The 17834-nt window shown below is 40.1% G+C and overlaps 1 protein-coding gene and 1 pseudogene across 1 annotated transcript; both read left to right on the top strand.

Annotated features, from left to right (window-relative positions):
* The first annotated feature begins 4025 nt into the window (after positions 1 to 4025).
* Positions 4026 to 5086, top strand: LOC110574332 (annotated as a pseudogene).
* A 410-nt stretch (positions 5087 to 5496) lies between these two features.
* On the top strand, positions 5497 to 16825 carry TM4SF20 (transmembrane 4 L six family member 20). Its single transcript, XM_021682957.1, is given in 4 exon segments — positions 5497 to 5679; positions 10870 to 10935; positions 14666 to 14817; positions 16537 to 16825. Coding segments are annotated over 4 exon segments (690 nt in total).
* The last annotated feature ends 1009 nt before the right edge of the window (positions 16826 to 17834 follow it).

Below are 17834 nucleotides of genomic sequence, written 5' to 3'. Positions count from 1 at the left end.
CTTTCTTTCTTTCTTTCTTTCTTTCTTTCTTTCTTTCTTTCTTTCTTCTTTCTTTCTTTCTTTCTTCTTTCTTTCTTTCTTCTTTCTTTCTTTCTTTCTTTCTTTCTTTCTTTCTTTCTTTCTTTCTTTCTTTCAAGATTTTATTTATTTATTTATCAGAGAGAGAGAATGAGCACAAGCAGGGGGAGCGGCAGGCCAAGGGAGAAGCAGGCTCCCTGCCAAGCAAGGAGCCAGACATGGGACTCGGTCCCAGGACCCCGGGATCATGACTGGAGGTGAAGGCAGACACTCAATTAACTGAGGCACCCAGGCACCCTGGAACTTACCACTTTCTAATGTACTCAATATTTATCCATTATATTTATGTTTTGTTTCTACCCATGAGTGTGGAAGCTTTGTGGGGCAGGGATCTATGTTGGGTTTGTTCACTGATTCATCCCATTTGCTGAGAACAGAGCCTACACAGTAGATTCTCAGTAAGTATTTGCTGAAGGATGAGCTATCCTTCATCCAACACTCCAATGACTTATAAATTTTCATGACTCTAGACAATTGTCATATGTGCTTCTATGTGCACAAAACCACAAGGTCAAATACTCTATGTCTAAATGATGACGGTCACTGGATTAGAAACTGTATGGAAACTACCTCCACAGGCAAGACAACTCACTATCATTTCATTCATGGTCATTTGCTGCTGATACATAACAAATGACTCTATTAGAATTGCTACTCAGAAATTTTCCTGGCGGCTTTTATTACCGCTCTGCCGTAGAGAAGATGCAAGATTCTAAAAGAATCACATGTGTGTTCCTACTTTCCCCTTCATCCTAATCCATGTCCTTCTCTCAGATGAATATTCTTTCTTCTGAGGTAGAAAAGTGGAGAGAGCAAGGTCTTGTCTACTTCCTATATATGGCTCCGAGTTGAACCTTGGGCAGAGCTGAGCATTTTAGGAAGATGAATGCCAAGGTTCATGTTGATTGTGGACTAAAATCGGATCCCATTAAATTAATAATGTTTATTTTCAGTGAATAATGTTCTCAATGAAATGCGGAATATGATATAAGATCAGGGGAATGACCACATAATGGCAACATTAGGCCAGAAGAAATTATTTGTGAGGAAGTCACATGAAGCTAGAGGGACCTGCACAAGCCAAACATCTGGAGGGGACTGACTCCTACCCCCCACCCCCAGTGCATTTTCCTAATACATCATGACCCCCTCCCAATTTCACATCCAACAACATTCCCTCCAAAGGTACTCTCTCCTAAAGCATCCCATGAACAACAGAATGAGTGACCAGATATTCCATTTTAAAGAATGTGCTCTCTTTTCTCTTAGTTTTTTTTTTTTTTTTAACCTCAGGTGATTTCAGGAAGAACAATAATGACCAGCGCTCACTTTTCTAAAAGAGGGTAACTCCCTGTGAAAGCAAGATTTGAAATCGACCTATTCAAGCCCTGCCTCCCATCCTTTGATGGACAAGTAATAGCATCTTGGGGCTTCCCTCCCAGAAGATATGGTTCCAAGCATCGTTACTGACTGCCCAGTGGGAAGAGCAACCCAGCTGTTCCCTGGACTACTGGGACTTCTTCCTCCTGTGCCTAACTTTTCAGGGCTCCCAGTCACCCACAGGATGAAAGCAAAGGGCCGAGAGTGGTTTTTAAGCCTCTCTGGAGTGTGTCCCCTGCATTGCTAACTGATCTCCTCCATCCCAGCTCCTCCCTGCTCCCTAGGTTCCAATTACACTCCACCATCTCTCTGGGCTGGTGGGTGCCGTCCACTTGTGTTTGCATGCAGGCCCCACCCTAACACTGGCAGGGCCAAGATGTGAATAAAAATTAAAGCCTGCAGACTGCATGTCTCAGTATTAAAAAGTGATAAATTACCCTAACAGATAGTTGAAATATGCTCTATCCTTCTGCCTTATCAAATATACCTTTATAACAACCAAATGAAAACAAATATGTGTAAATCTGCGATTTTTGGCAAAATAGCAAAGTCCACTGAATTTAATCACTATTGCATTATGGTTGGGTATTCTGTTGATGGGTCAGGTTGTTTGGATGAGTCAGGCTGTTGATGGGTCGAGCTGTTTGGATTAGTAAAATAGAGATGCACATAAATCATAAATTATTGTATCTTTATACTAGAATGTTTTCCCTTACCTTCATTCAATAAACTAAGTATTTATAATTGACCAAAGGATGAAAAATAAAATGTAGTAGTATTTAAATTATACAAAATTTGAATATATTTCATCAAAAGAACAAAATACAGGAATTGTAAAAGTAAAAAAAAAATTTTTTGAAGTACTTTTCACATGTTTAAAAGTTAAGTTTCTTGAAAAAAAAAAAAAACCCACAAAATTACCTACCAAATTAAAAGAAAAATCAAATGATAATTAATGAACATCCACATTTTAAATAAATATTACTAAATAAAGTTGAAAATGTTTTAATGTAATTAAATTTTGGCAAATATGTTAAGAAGGTAAAGGTATTCATAAGTCTAGTGTTTGATGTCCATTCATTGCCAAAGGAAAGAATCAATAGGCTGTTTCAGGCCCATTATGTCTAGAAGGACATGCGAACAAATCTAAGCGGAGTATGAATTGTGTAATCTGCTAGACATTGCTCAGCGACTTCCTGCAACCCTTGCGAGCACCGCGCTGACACGTAAGCCCCCCGGAATGGCTAATTAGAACCCAAGGGGAGGGCGCCTGGGTGGCTCAGTTGGTTAAGCGACTGCCTTCAGCTCAGGTCATGATCCCAGGGTCCTGGGATCGAGTCCCACATCGGGCTCCCTGCTCGGCGGGAAGCCTGCTTCTCCCTCTCCCCCTCCCCCTGCTTGTGTTCCCTCTCTCGCTGTGTCTCTCTCTGTCAAATAAATAAATAAAATCTTAAAAAAAAAAAAAAAAAAGAACCCAAGGGGAAGCAAGACAATGGACGCTTGCCAGTCCGGACCGGAATGAGACTTTATTATACAAGACTATTCTGTATCCGCGCTGAGAAAGATTTAACAAGTAAATCTGTCTTTTCTCTTGCCTGTTTCCGCCACACAAACCCTCCCCGCACACGCTCGGAAGCAATCCGCCCGCAAACCTCCGTGGCAGAGGCAGCAAGCTCCTGTGGCAGGGACACGGGCAGGGCTGAGGACACACGCAGGGCTGAGGACACACCACTTCCCTGGGGCCTGAGCGGATTCGTCAGCTCACGCAGCAGATGCTTAGGCTCCCGGGCTCGGCTCTGGCTCCTCAGTGGCGGAGGGACCATTGTGTGCTTTAGTCGATTTATTTTTGTGTCTTCGTGGCATGTGGGACCCTAACGTGCAGGGCCCAGGGATCGTCCTGCCCGGATGGAGGGGTGCCCCTGGTACACGGGAGGCTGGTGTGACCACTGAGGACTCACCGCCCCGCCCCAGACCTCCTCTGCGAAGGAGGGCCCATCGCCGACCTGCCTTTGCAACAGGGCTCATCGTGGCCCTGAAGCGCCTCGTCTGTCTGTGCGCTCCCGCTCAGCCGCCCGAGGGTCTGTAGCTTACAAACAAGACTGACCTGTACTTCGCCCGGTTGTGTTCTGAAGGTAATACATGGTTGATCCAAACGTATACTGAGTGCGTTTTTCCACCTATTGCTGTCATCCTGTTTCTGTGCCCTATGTTTGACTCTCTTCTGGACACACGTCGGTTTGTATTTCATCACGCACTTGAACTCAAGCATAACTGAGTGACCATTTGGCCAAGAAAATGTGAAAAGACATGATGTGGATCTCTTCTGGACAAAAAAACGTTCAGACCCAGTATGTGGCTCACCACATCTTTTTATTCTGCCTCCACAATTGTGAAAGCTGGGATAGAAGTGGTTTGTGCCCCTGAATCTCTCAGTAACAACCATAAACAGAGCCCTCTTGTTGATCTACGATGGCCAGTTAGCATGAGTGAGAACTTTGGTATTTTAAAGCCTATCCCAACTGATGGAAACTTTTCTTGAGGCACTCACAAACTAGTAGGGAGACAACATGAAGCCAGAGGCCAGAAATATACTGGGCATAACCAAGTAAGTGCTCAAGGTTCGAAGAAAGTAAGACATGATAATCTATCTGCCCCTCCATCTTTCTCCTATTCCCGTTTCATTCTGGTTTCCATACTTGAATACTGTCAGTTTTCCAGTGGTAACGGAAACTCCCACTAGCCTTGGACAGGCCACATCTAAATGGATTCGTCTATAAGACTGGAAAAATATGAAATCAAAAAAATGTCTTAATTTTGTGTATGTGAGAATACAGTCTGAAACCGAGCCCTAACATTTTGACGAATCAAGAACATTTGCAGCAGAGAAAATTATTTTCTGTTTCATATATGTTCATTTTCTTATTGAACATTTTCAAAATAAGGAACTTCCATAGGTGGTAATAATATCAATACAACAGGAAAACATACTTTTTATAAAATGGATATTCTTGTTCTTACTTTTTATAAGGCATACTAGTAAAATGTAAATTAAGGAAACATATCCTAAACCCATCCTTTTTCTCCTTTTTTCCTTTTTTTTTTTTTTTTTAGTTTTCATCTCTTTATTTTCTTGCATAAATGTATCTAACAGAAACTACAGATTTTTTTTCCCACCTTCCTTCCCCTATGGAGCCAGGGAGCGTGACCTTTATCTGCATTATTACGTGGGTCACAAGGGCAAGTTTGACCTCAGATTCCTGTAGTTTCAGTTCCCACCTGATGGGAAATCAAGATGTGTCATCTATTGCAATTACACAAATGATGTCACGATCGGGCTTATGTACATCAAAGTGCGATGGAGATATTGAAGAGAATAATTGTTGGCAGCATGATAACCAGAAAGGATGATGCTCTGTGGCCTCCTCCTGATAGGGTGGGCTGGCAGGAGTTCGAAATTGTCATTGGAGATGAACACGTTTCTTTAACAACATCAAAAATTGGCTATCTTATTGATGTCACTCAATCCAAGGGTCCAGAAGGCTCACAGGTATTTTATTATCTTGCCCAGGACCTGAAGTGTTTTGTCTTCAGTCTTACTGGATTACATTTCCAGATTAAGCCAGGGTAGATTGACTATTGAGGTGGACACAAGGGGAGTGGGTGGGAGTAGCTGTTTTTAATAACCATTATCAGGAAATTTTTGTGTATATCAGGGCAATTTTTTTATAAACTATAAATAGTTGTCGTTAATAAATATATAACGAACTGAAGAAAAAAAAAAAAAAGAAATCCAACTTACTTCCTGTAACAGTTCTCATAATAATGCCCTGCCCTGCCCTACTGGATGGACTCTGAACTTCCTGCAGTTATTTTTCGTAAGTTCTAGACTTTAACCAGAAGGCTCAGGATAAAAGGCAAGACAAACTAGAAGGCTCAGGATAAAAGGCAAGACAAACTAGAAGGCTCAGGATAAAAGGCAAGACAGTGCCATGCCAGCAGCCACTTTGACGAGGGTTTCTCACTGAACCGGGGGTGACCATGACCTGCTGTGAAGGGTGAACATCCTGCAGTGGATTCAGCTTGCTTGTTCTACTTCTATTGGGAATAGTTCTCAATGCAATCCCTCTAATTGTCAACTTTGTGGATGGAGGCCAATTTTTTCACAACCCCATCTCTTGCTTTGAGTGGTTGTTCCCAGGGATTATAGGAGCAGGTCTGATGGTGAGTAACATTTATTTGGCTTGATTTGGAGAAAGGACTGCCTATTTGACCAAACTCCTAAACACCATCTTTCAGCTTTACAGTGGACTATGTCTTGGCTCAGGATACTGTTAGGAGCAGTGGAATGGTATTAATTTATACCCTCATCAGTGAAGAATGACAATTTAAATAAACTGTGGTATGGACTAGGGAGTTTGGGCAAAAAAATTAATAATTTTATAAAAGTTGGTTGGATTGTTACCTATCCTATTTCTTCACATGTGTTATGCCGTTCTTCTAAGCTTTAAAGTTGTTTTGAATCCCTTCCCTCAGCTTTCCTTTGCCAATACTAGTCTCTAAGTATTCACTCCAGGAATACGGGAGTGGTAAGTGGTACCTAAGGGAGTCTGGTTAATGTCCGAGAAATGAGCTTTTGTTTGAACCTGTGTGCGTTTCAGTGGTGATGAGTTACCGCTGCTGGTCTTAGCCCAGACTTTATGAAAACGCTCTTGGGTCATTATATGTTAAACTTTAGATAAAAATTTGTCCTTACACAAAGTTATTTGTTTTTAATATCAGTACTTTTTAATGAAAACAACTTGACCAAAAATCTGTCACAGAATTTTGAGACCCATTAAAACAAAAGTTTAATGAGAAAAAAAAAAAAATTTGTCCTTTGGCTGGCACACTGGATTTGAGACCACATTGGCCCCAAAAAGCCATTTTAGGAAGCATTCCCCAAAAGTCGATGGTTTCTTTCCCTCTAACATCGTGAGCAATCTACTTGCTTTAGGCAAAGGGTCTATTTCTTCAAACAACCCTGAGAGTTCCCTTCCAGGCTGAGAGAAAGTGATCAACAGTGCTCAGCCCTGATGCAACTGCCAATCCTTGTGTCTGCTTTCTGCCCTTCTAGAAGCTTCTCTCCACTTAAATAGCATGAGCTTCCTTGCATTTGCTTAGACCAAAAGACAGGAGCAGCTCGCCAAGTCTAACCAATGAGGGCAATTTCCACGAGGCCCCAAAAGTTCCTCAGTTAAAACAATCCATTTAGAATAAGTCACGTCTTTTTAACTATAAATTGGCTCTACTACAAAACCTGTCTCAGTTAAAAACAATTTCTTGCTCGCATTAATGGAGCCTGAGTTGGTGAGTGTACACACCTACATTCCATGTGTGTTTATGTTGGTGGGGGGAGGGGAGGAAGGTGAGGGGGTGAAGACAGAGAAGGGCGCACAGAGAGTACTCTTAAGTGCCAGCTACTGGGTTTACACTATCTCATTTCATCTAATAATCTGGCTAAGCAGATATTACCATTTGTATTTTAACAGATCAGCATACAGAAGGTTAGGACTGTTAACAAGGCGCATAGTAGGTGTGAAACTCAATTCCAGATTTATCTGATTCCAAAGCTCTGTTTTCCATCAGTATTAGCACCATAATCCTCAACAGCTGTCTCAGGTTGACAGAGGGGAAAGATAAAATCCATAACCTAATCCATAAATTTAAGTGGCCAGGAAACAGAAGCATAGAAAGGTGAAATAAATCTGCGAAACAGTTCCAGAAAATCTGGACTTCTTGGTTCTAGGACTAGGTTTACTTTATCATCCTCAGTAAATATTAATGAAGACCCGGAATCACATGAGGGATCTCTATTACGCAGTACCATAGAAGGTCATCAAGGCAGCAAACTACCTGAAAATTTCAATAGGCGTTTTATTGACTGAGCCTCAAACTATAGATTAGGCTCACAAGCAGACTGGTAGGTGATAGAAGGGCTCAGAGTACAGATACATCTTCATGCTCCTTGGCTATAAATAGAATGTGAAAGAATATCTTTTTCAAAGGGAATCATTCAAAATATTGAACTCTTCATATACTTGTAAACATGCAGAAAAGTTAATAAGGAAGCATTCACTATCTGTGAGAGTACTCTTGTCATAGCTCTTGAAATCTTTCTAAAATTGCTGTGCATTTTAAATTTTCTTCAAAAACAGGGGATTTTGCAGGAAGTAGCTAATAATAACTATGGAATTCATTATTGATTACTTCATAAAATACACATTCATTTTATGGTTTTATGATTTAGTGAAAAGAGAGGTGAACATTTTCATCTTTTGAAACCATGACTAAGAATAGATATTACGTAATTATCTACAATCATTGTCTGCTAAGTGGAAAAATCAATACATGTTATTTTTTTTTTTTCAGGTACTAAAAAGAAAGACTTGAAATGTTTCCTCTAAAAAATATAAAGGACACTTTATTTTTATGTGAGATCAGTTGGAAGTCTGATCTTAATCATGCTTATTCATTTAGTGTGCTTATTACATAACGATAATTTATCAGTTACTAAAGTCTTAACAAATTGTTGAACGTTAACCAAATTAGAAGACATTATGTACAGCAAGAATTCTCAAAATGTAGTTTTTATATTTATGATGAACTACGGATTTGTGTGTTACTTTCATGTTCAAGTACTTAGAAAAATCCCCAAAGTTGCATTCTGTCCGAGTTTTAATGATCTAAAAGCTTTCTATTACTTCATTTGTAAAATTGTTTACTACCTTACTTCTAAAGCTGGATAAAAGTATGGGTTTCTATTAAAAAAAATGAACAAGTATTGTTCAACAAAAGTAGTATACTTTTTTATAAAAACAAATGTCTATCAAGATTTTTAATTTCACAAAAACTCACGCATTCAAGCGTGCTTAAGAACTGAAGAGAAAGAGTATTTTCCTAATTACTCATTTTCACAGGAGATTATCTGGAAGATTTATTATAATTCAGTTACATATGCACACACATACTTTCATATTTTACTGTCCAGGGGTGCCTGTCTCAGTCGGTGGAGGGTGCAACTTGATCTCTAGGTTGTGGGTTCGAGCCCCATGGTGGGTATAGAAATGACTTAAAAAAAATAAAATCAAATCACATTTTATTGTCCATCTTATAAAGAGCCCCTCCAACTTCCAAAACTTTGAATGGACAAAATGGTTGAAATACAGTGAATTATCAAGTTACCTATAATGATGGAATAAAGATGTGTTAAGATGTCATGAAGTCAACTGGGTGAGGATTCATATACTGCAAGCCATTATTACTTTATAAAACACCTTTGCAAGGGAGAAGAACTACAAAAGTAAATGTTCAGCATTTCTGAGATAAATTAATCCTCCAGAAAGTTAAAGTTTAATTTACATCAATAAGGAAAATGGAATGATTTATCCATTTAAGCTGTAACTCAATGTTGTTCCACCTTTAACAGACTCATTACATTTCTAAATCAGGGGTTGGGAAATTTTTTCTATAAAGAGCCAGATAGTGAGTATTTGCAGCTTTGCAATCCAGTCTCTCTCACAACTATTCAACTGTACCATTGATGTGTGAAAGCAGCCATGCACAATATGTAAGTGAATGGGCATGGCTGTATTCAAATAAAACTTTATTTATAAAAAAAGAGATGGTGGGCCACAGTTTGCCAGTTTCTGTTCTAAATTATTTGTTCCTTAAATTCAGAAGATAGTATAGCTTATGAGTACAACAAAGGAAGCTTAGTCCATGAATGCTAACACCTATTTGGGAGCTAAAATTTTTTTTCCTTTTCTTCTGGGCTCTCAAGCTATGCCCCAGAGTGGCTGGGTTGTCATACATACCTGTGCCCCCTGAATTATAAGAGTGTTGGTGTTCAAGGCAATATATAAGCAAAGCTTGATAACAATACTCTTCTCCACAAGTGACATGGAGTCAGCACACGGTCAGAACGGGGTGAAGTTTGTCAGGAAAGCTGCCTTGTAAGCTGCAGATCTTAGACCTGTTCTAAAAGAACAAAGGTGGATGTGGGCTTGAAAAGAAGCATCAGGGAAAGAGCAGTAAGGAGGACGATGAGATGAATCAGGTGGTGGGGTGGGGGCGGCAGGGGGGGGGGGGGGGGAGGATGAGAATGAATAGACTCTATGGAGGAAGAGAGAACTGTCAGAATTGGCCAGTGTAGAGTCATGGTTGAAAGTCTGGGCTCTGGACCCCAAATGCCTAGGTTTGGATCCCCACTCATCCACTTTCTTAGGTCAGTAACTCAAACTTGCTGTGTCTCAGTTTTTTCCTTGGTAAACTGGGAGTAATACTAGCGCCTACCTCATGGGATTGTTACGAGGCTGGAATGAACTGAACCATGTTCAACACCTACAACAGTACCTGGCCTGTTGCTAGAACTCAATAAAACATTAGAAAACAAGAGTGGGAAGAAGAAGAGAGAACTGCTTTAGGGCAGTTGTGCTGAGAGAGCAGAAAAAGCTCACGGCTAAAATTTCTACAGTGGAAGGAAATGATTTACATTTCACTCTTCAATGATACAAAACTTTTTCCAGTAAGAATTTCTAGTCATGGCTACTGACTAGATATTACTCAAAATTGAAACCTAATCCTGAGAATGCAGCATCATTTCTCACAGTTTTCCTCAGCAATGTGCCTCTCCCTTGACATAGAAGGCTCTATATGCAGGATTCCCAAAAAGTGAGCTCATGACCTGTCATGGATCCATGAGCAGAAAGGAGAACGTGGAACCAAAGATAAATCTCTGGTCATAAGCTTGGTGACAGGCGAGATGGTGGTGACCCTCTCTAAACCAGGGGTTGGGAAATTTTTTCCCAAAAAATTTTCCCAAAATCAGGGGGTAGGAGGGAAGTTAGGAAGTGGGAGAGGGTGGGGACAGAATTCTTAGTTCCCAACTGCCAACCAAACAATTCCTTTTCTGGATGCTTGCCAGATTAATTTATACAATTTTTGGGAAATTGGGTAAGTGGTCATAGATTATAGTAACTTAAAAAAAAAAAAAAGAAGAGGAAGAAAGAAAAAAGAAAAAAAAAGGAGAATTTTGGATGATGCAAACAATTCTTTCAGAAACATTCCTTCCAAAACAATGAATAACTAACTCATTCTAATCCATTTAAAATCCAAGTCTCTCTAAAGATGAGAGTAAGAATGTAGATGGAAGAGTTTGAAGCTGTTATCCTGAGATGTCCCAGCCCTCCCCCACTTTAATCTTTGTGGTTTAAAAGGGGATCCCAAAGTGCAGCAGATCAAGGGATATTGCCAAATTTCCCCTTTTGTTCTCTTGAGCCCTGATTTCCCACAACTGTGGGAGGTGGTGATGAGTGCTTTTTCCATCTGATGAGAAGTAATCACATTCATCGTTCCTGTTGATGTGATTTCCAGGCCATTCCAGCAACAACAATGTCCTTGGCAGCAAGAAAAAGAGCGTGCTGCAACAACAGAACTGGAGTGAGTATGGTGCCATTCCCCGGAGCCAGAGCACAAGAAGAGTTGGTGACTGATGAGTCATCAGTATCTGCCCAGTCAGTGACCAGGACCACAGCCATAGAAACGTGCAATTTACAACGATTACATGATATTATGGAAAGTGTGAAGTTTTTCTTTTTTCTTTTTGTCCCCATAAGAATTTAGCTTTGGAGTCAGTCTTCAGACCTTTCCTCAATCTCCAGTTTCACCCCCTAAAGGGTTTCAAAGAAAGGAGATTTGGAAGGCACACCCAGAGCTGTAATCAATTTCATAATTCTTGAATACTTGTTATTTTCGTGATGTGTATAAAGACTTCGGGAAAGTGTACCCTCAATTCTATGAAAGATGGCTTTGCTAGGATCAAAATAATTTGTCCTTATCCAGTTAAAGGAGACAATGGTTATTTTTTTCAAACATTTACTGTGCACCCATTATGTATAAAATTGTAACTAAGTTAAAAGTAAAGGAAGTGAATATTTGTTAACCTTCTGTTACTATGCTCAGAACACTTCCAACTCTACAACCTTATTTAATTCTCTCAAAACCACTAAGTGGGAAATATTATGGTCTCTGTTTCATTGGCTGAGAAATTGATCCTCAGAGAAAGCAAATAATTTGCCAGGGTAGTACAGCTGGTAAGTAGGTGAATTTTTATCCAAATCTATCAGACTCCAAAATTCACCATCTTTACACTATTTATGCCATGGCCATTGTTATTAAGTAACACTGAGGACTCTAATAATTCTCTAAGGGCGGGGGGTAGATCAATAAACAAGCAGTCATAGTAAATATTCCTGGCTGAGCTTGAGGTTTGAAAACAATGGTGCTCAGCCTTAGGAGAACATTAGAATCACCCAGAATGATCTTAAAATTATCAATGCCTGGTGGCCCCCAGAGATTCAGTATTTTTCAAAAGCACCCTAGGTGATTCCAATGCAACCCCAGGGGGGAGACCCAGTGTTTAAAAGCGTGCATATTTATATCTGTATTACATATTTATATTTTTAAAAATTACCCTTTTCTGACATTTGATATTTATCTAGGATTATAATTACTTTGCTAATTGTTGATAGTCCATCTTTGTTCCTGATACACCATAGATACTTGGAAGATACACGATATGACTTAAACACCAAACTTTTACTGTGCACCCATTATGTATAAAATTATAACTAAGTTAAAAGTAAAGGAAGTGAATATTTAACCTTCTGTTACTATGCTCAGAACACTTCCAACTCTACAACCTTATTTAATTCTCTCAAAACCACTAAGATAACTAATGATAACTATGATAACTAATATCAATAAATATTAGTTTTCAGTTTCCCCTCTCTGGAACTTTTCTTTTTAAATTATAATTTGCAGTTTGACTTTATCTTACCTCTATATTCTACTTACATTCTTGAGAAAGACATCTTGAGATATTTCTAATCCCTGAACTCTAAAATATCAGAACACTTCCCTAAATTTTTGTCTCAAATCGTATTTCCATTAAGAATCTTTCCCCCCCCACATGTCTTTAATGACAAGTCATCTTTTCAACGATCACTTAGGTTTTTTCTGTCCTTGGAGGGCTGTACGTTGAAAATAAGCAAGACACCTTTTCATGCAGGTGTGGGGCTTAACTCAGCAGGATTTTCTTCCCCATACCAACCTTGAAAATCATTGGAATTCATGCTTCAGCAACATTACAGATTATTATGTGCCAAGGAGCTACAGGAACTCTGGAGTGCCAAGGGCGGGGGGGTGCTATATAATACAGTTCATGCTCTATTAATAATAGTGGTGCTGGCTATTTATTTAAAATTTCCAGCTTATATTGATTATATGCAATAAAGTGTTCCTAGGCACTTTTCTCACTTTGTGGCAGTCATGGAGAGACTGATGTTTAAGTCATATTATGTATCTTCCAAGTCTAGAAAAGACCAAGACATCATAAAGGTGATAAAGGCTAGATCTTAAGGTGGAAGATGGGGTCACTAAGGTTTATCTCCTGTATTAACTGTTCCAACTATTTCCTGTACTTTAACTGTTCCTTGCTCCTTCCTTTTGTCCAATTCTTGGTTTTGTTTCCACATGCTTTGGTTTTGCGGAGTCATTTACATGAACCCCCACAGGATCAGTTCTAAAGCCAGGCCCCTTTGTAGTGATAAGAAGTTAGAAATAATAAATGACCAAAATATAAGTAGTGCACTTCTTTTTTTTTTTTTAAGATTTTTTTTATTAATTAATTTATTTGACAGAGAGATAGAGAGCACAAGTAGACAGAGAGGCAGGCAGAGGGAGAGGGAGAAGCAGGCTCCCCGCGGAGCAGGGAGCCTGATGCGGGACTCGATCCCAGGACCCCGGGATCACGACCTGAGCCAAAGGCAGCCGACCAACCAACTGAGCCACCCAGGCGCCCCAGTAGTGCACTTCTTGATGAGCAAATAAACTGGCACAGTCCACCGTAGTGTGGAAGAATCTGGATTTGAATTAGACCCCAAGTCCATCATTCTGCGCTTTCAGCTCGATGAATTCTGGTGTAGTGATTAAAATCTGAGCACTAGCATTTCTCAGCTGTGAGATTCTGACAAGTTTGCCAACCTCCCTGAATTATATTTTTCTCATCCATAAAGTGGGAATAATAGCATCTATCTCTTGGGGTTATTGAAAGGGTTAAATGAGATAATATATGTAAAGCCCAATATCTCACAACATGCATAAGGTACATAAGGAAGCCACTTCTTCTGCCTACTCATTTAAGCCAGGTCTCCTAAACCCTCTGGAAGTGGTAGTATTATTGCATCCAAGGAAAAGGACAAGTATTCCTTCATCTCTGCAGATTTTAAGTCATAATTATCATTGACTAACAACTTCACTGAAGCAACATAGAGCTTTTTTTTTGGAAAGCATACACATATACCAACATTCACTTGGGCCATAACATTTCCTATTGGCAAATTCCATGCTTTTTTTCTGCTTTCTCTGACTCTCTTTCATGAAATGAAAGGTGCTTAAAGGCTTACAGTCTTTCTCCCTAACACAATATAGTTCTCCATCAGGGGCAGTTCTGCCCCCCAGAGGGACATTCAGCAGTGTCCGGGACACATTTGGTTGTCAACAGTTTGGAGGGGTGGAGGGACTGCTACTGGTATCTAGTGGGTAGAGCCCAGGGATGCTGCCAAACATCCCAGAATATACAGGAAAGGCCCCAAAACAAAATGCCCAATGTCAGCAGTGCTGAGGTTGAGAAACTCCGCTTAACACTACACTATTGATTGATCCCTGCAGAATAGGGACCACTAGCCACTCACAGCATCAGGGCCAAATCTGGATGAAAGAGTTGGGAGTCAGAAGATCAGACACCAAAATGTGGGTGGTTAGGATCTAGTCCAGGTTCTGTGGAGTAGGAAGTACACAGAATGGGGAGGAGGTACCAGATGTGAGTGGTCTCTCGAAACAGACAAGACTCAGGTATATAAAGGTGCAGATTTTCTGGAGACAGTAGCAAGCCCAACAATCTTTTAATAAGTCTAATCAAATGGCAGAGACTTTGCCCTCCTTGTTCTTTGATAATTCAGACCTAATCAAATGGAGATCTTAAGACCTAGGACCACGGGGGCACCGGAGACCAGTAGCAGTTGATCAGAAGCCTGCACCTGCTGCTGAGTCTCGAAACAGACCGGGAACACGTAAGAACGTGTGCCAAATCTCCTCCTTTATTTTCCAGATGCTTCTATCATCACTTCTGAATGTAATCACGGTCATTGGTGCTGTGTATTGCATGTTGGTATCTATCCAGGCTCTCTCGGAAGGTCCTCTCATTTGTAACTCTCAAGAGAACAGCACTTCCAGTTGTGAATTTTCATTCAATAACTTGATGTGAGTATCCTGATTTTCACAGATTGTCTTACATGCTGCAGCTAGTTCCATGAGAATAGTGTGGTGCTGACACGGTGCCATGCTGTGCTTTGATGGAATTAGTGGAACACAGGTTCTTAGGGATTCAGCGTCTTAATGCCACTTGGTACAATCCCACAGAAATGGAGGAAACGCTCAGAATGGTTTGGGAGGGGTGGGCAGGAAGGGCAGGAATCTTGTCCAAAAGGAGTACTTGACTCAGATGGCTTATCCCATGGCTGCGTGTGTGTCTGTGTCTAAAGAATTTCTAGAAATATACACCAGAAACTTAACTTTTATCCTTGAAGAATGGCCACGGGGGACTCCCTGGGGAAGTGAAGGGAGCACTAAATTTCTACACTTCCGAACTAACTCAGGTTCTCAGTCCTAATCATGTGTTACCTTTATAATTTAAAAAATGGAATAAAAACGCAATACATAAAATCTAGAGCCTTACTTATAAGCTCTAAAAGAAACAAAAGCAGTTGATGGATTCATGCAGAAGTACTATAAATATACTGCAGGCATGGGGATGGATCAAGGTTAACTCATATAGTGACAGTATTGAGGAGTTACTTGTAAGTGGCTCATTTCAGACTTGTCACATGGTTCTGTGCCTGAATCTAGGCACAATCTGTAAAACTGGAAGAAAAAAAACAATCTGACTCTTGGTTATCTGTATGTTGCTCAGTTTGGATAAGAACCAGAATTCGCTTTTATAATTACATGGAAAAAAAAAAAATCCCCCTCCTTTTCTCTTGCTACCTTAAGAAAGAAAAATCTCTCAAAATTTGCATACTGCAGTTGTTGTGACTCAAAATTAAAAAAAAAAAAATCCCTTTCCTAGTAGATCTATAGTTTAAAATAAGACATTTCAAGCTCAGATGCTCTACACATTTGGCCCTTAGGAGAGAATAACTCACCAGGCACCAGGCTAAGCTCTGGAGATAAGAGCCACTGCAACTGGGGAGACATAGTAACACAGTTACAAGACGGATCCTATGCTTGCAGCAAACTGCAAAATGCATACTCCCATTCCATGTGTTGAAGATACTGTTGTCTTCCCAGGATAAATGTCAGTTGTTGGTATCCAGAAATGCAAACTGTCTAAGAATACTTAGCCTTACTCTAGAAAAACCGGGGGGAAAATCATCTTAGGGCAGGTGGCGTTTGGGCTAGAAGTCTCTCATTTTCCATACCTTGTTACAATGGGTACAAATCCCTTTAATCAGACATTTTTTAACATGCCTTTTGTTAGTAAAAGTTGTATAGCCAGTTTAAGAGCAGATGCAACACTGCAGTTTTGTACTAAGAATTGAGTTCTGTGCAAGGTGGGGGGGGGGGGCTCCTTAATTTACCTGTCTTTAGCAAGTAGAGGACCGCCTGTATAATTAGGTTGAATCATGTGAGATTAAGAATATTCGACCATTTCTGACATAGAAAATTTCATAATGGTTCAACCCAAGAGTAGGTACTATAGAAATGCTGGTTAGAGGATGGACAGATACTCAATAAAAGTTTTGTAGCTGTCAGAGTACATGGATAGATGATCAGAAACCCAGATCTTAGCTATAGCTTCTGGGCACAGTATTTCAAAGGACTTGCTGTTTTAGTATACTTGCCCTTTTCTGGGCACGATGATGCATTCTTTTCATGGTAAGTGATATTCCTGAAAATCTTATATCGTTTCTTTCATTTCAGTGACATTCATCCAAAATCCTTCAATCTGCAGTGGTTCTTTAGTGAGTCTTGCCTCGCTCCTACTGATTTCAGTAATCTCACCATCGATGGCTTCATGGCCAGTGACTGGAGAAAATATACCTTGCACTTCAATTCTAAAGAAAACAAACACAGGGTGATCCATTTCTCAGTGTTTTTAGGCCTACTACTTGTGGGGATTCTGGAGCTCCTGTTTGGGCTCAGTCAGATGGTCATCGGTTTCCTTGGCTGTCTGTGTGGAGTCACTAAGCGGAGAAGTAGAATTGTATAGTTTCATGGTAATAAAATGGAAATATTAGCAGTTTTGAATCATTTGAGAATTGCATTTAAAAGACATTCTTTGGGGCGCCTGGGTGGCTCAGGTCTTGATCCTGGGGGAGGGGCTGCTCAGCGGGGAGCCTGCTCCTCCCTCTAGTTTGTGCTCTCTCAAATAAATAAATAAAATCTTAAAAAAAAAATAAATGACACTCTTTTAGAATTTCAAAAATGGAACACTGTCTAGAAAGCCGTATGAGTCTCTTTACACCAAAAATCATCTTTGAGGTGATTAAAAAAAAATCAGCCTTTCATGTATTAAAGCAAAAACAATCATCAGTGGTTGACTTTGGGGAAAGGTGGAGAGGAGTTTTCAATTTGTTTTGTATCTTTTGGTACTTCTGTAATATTCAAATTTTGTAATTCTATATTCTTGTGTGTGGAGGGAGAAGGGAGGGAGGGGGAAAGGAGAAGGAAGACGGGGAGGAAGGGAGGACAGGAAGGAACAGAAGTTATCCTGGAAGTGAAAATATGGAACTTCTTTATGGTATTTCTTTATACTTAAAAAAAAAAAAAAGAATAAACAGATAACCTGAATGGTTTTAGACGTAATTTCCAGCTTATAGGCAATCTGGGGAAGAGGACATAGACAAATCCAAAAGGTGGGGCAGTAAGCAGACAATAGCCCCGTTTTCAACAAGAAAATATATAGGAAAAATAAAAGGTGGGGCGGGCTGAGGGAATTAATCCAGATTAAGAGAACAAAGAGACAGGATTCAATGAAAGGTGTTCTGTAGACTCATTTCATTGGGGGATAACTGGGGAGACTTGTACAAGGATTGGTTTAGGGGGATGCCTGGCTGGCTCAGTCAGTGGAGTTTTTGACTCTTGATTTCTGGGTCATGAGTTCAAGCCCCATGTTGGGCATAGAGCCTACTTAAACAGACAGGGGAAGGAAGGAAGGAAGGAAGGAAGGAAGGAAGGAAGGAAGGAAGGAAGGAAGGAAGGAAGGAAGGAAGGAAGGA

Source organism: Neomonachus schauinslandi, chromosome 3 (genome assembly GCF_002201575.2).
Source record: "Neomonachus schauinslandi chromosome 3, ASM220157v2, whole genome shotgun sequence".
In the NCBI taxonomy this organism is placed as follows: Eukaryota; Metazoa; Chordata; class Mammalia; order Carnivora; family Phocidae; genus Neomonachus; species Neomonachus schauinslandi.
Note: the sequence above shows the minus strand (reverse complement) of the source record. Positions and strands in the feature narration are given on the sequence as shown.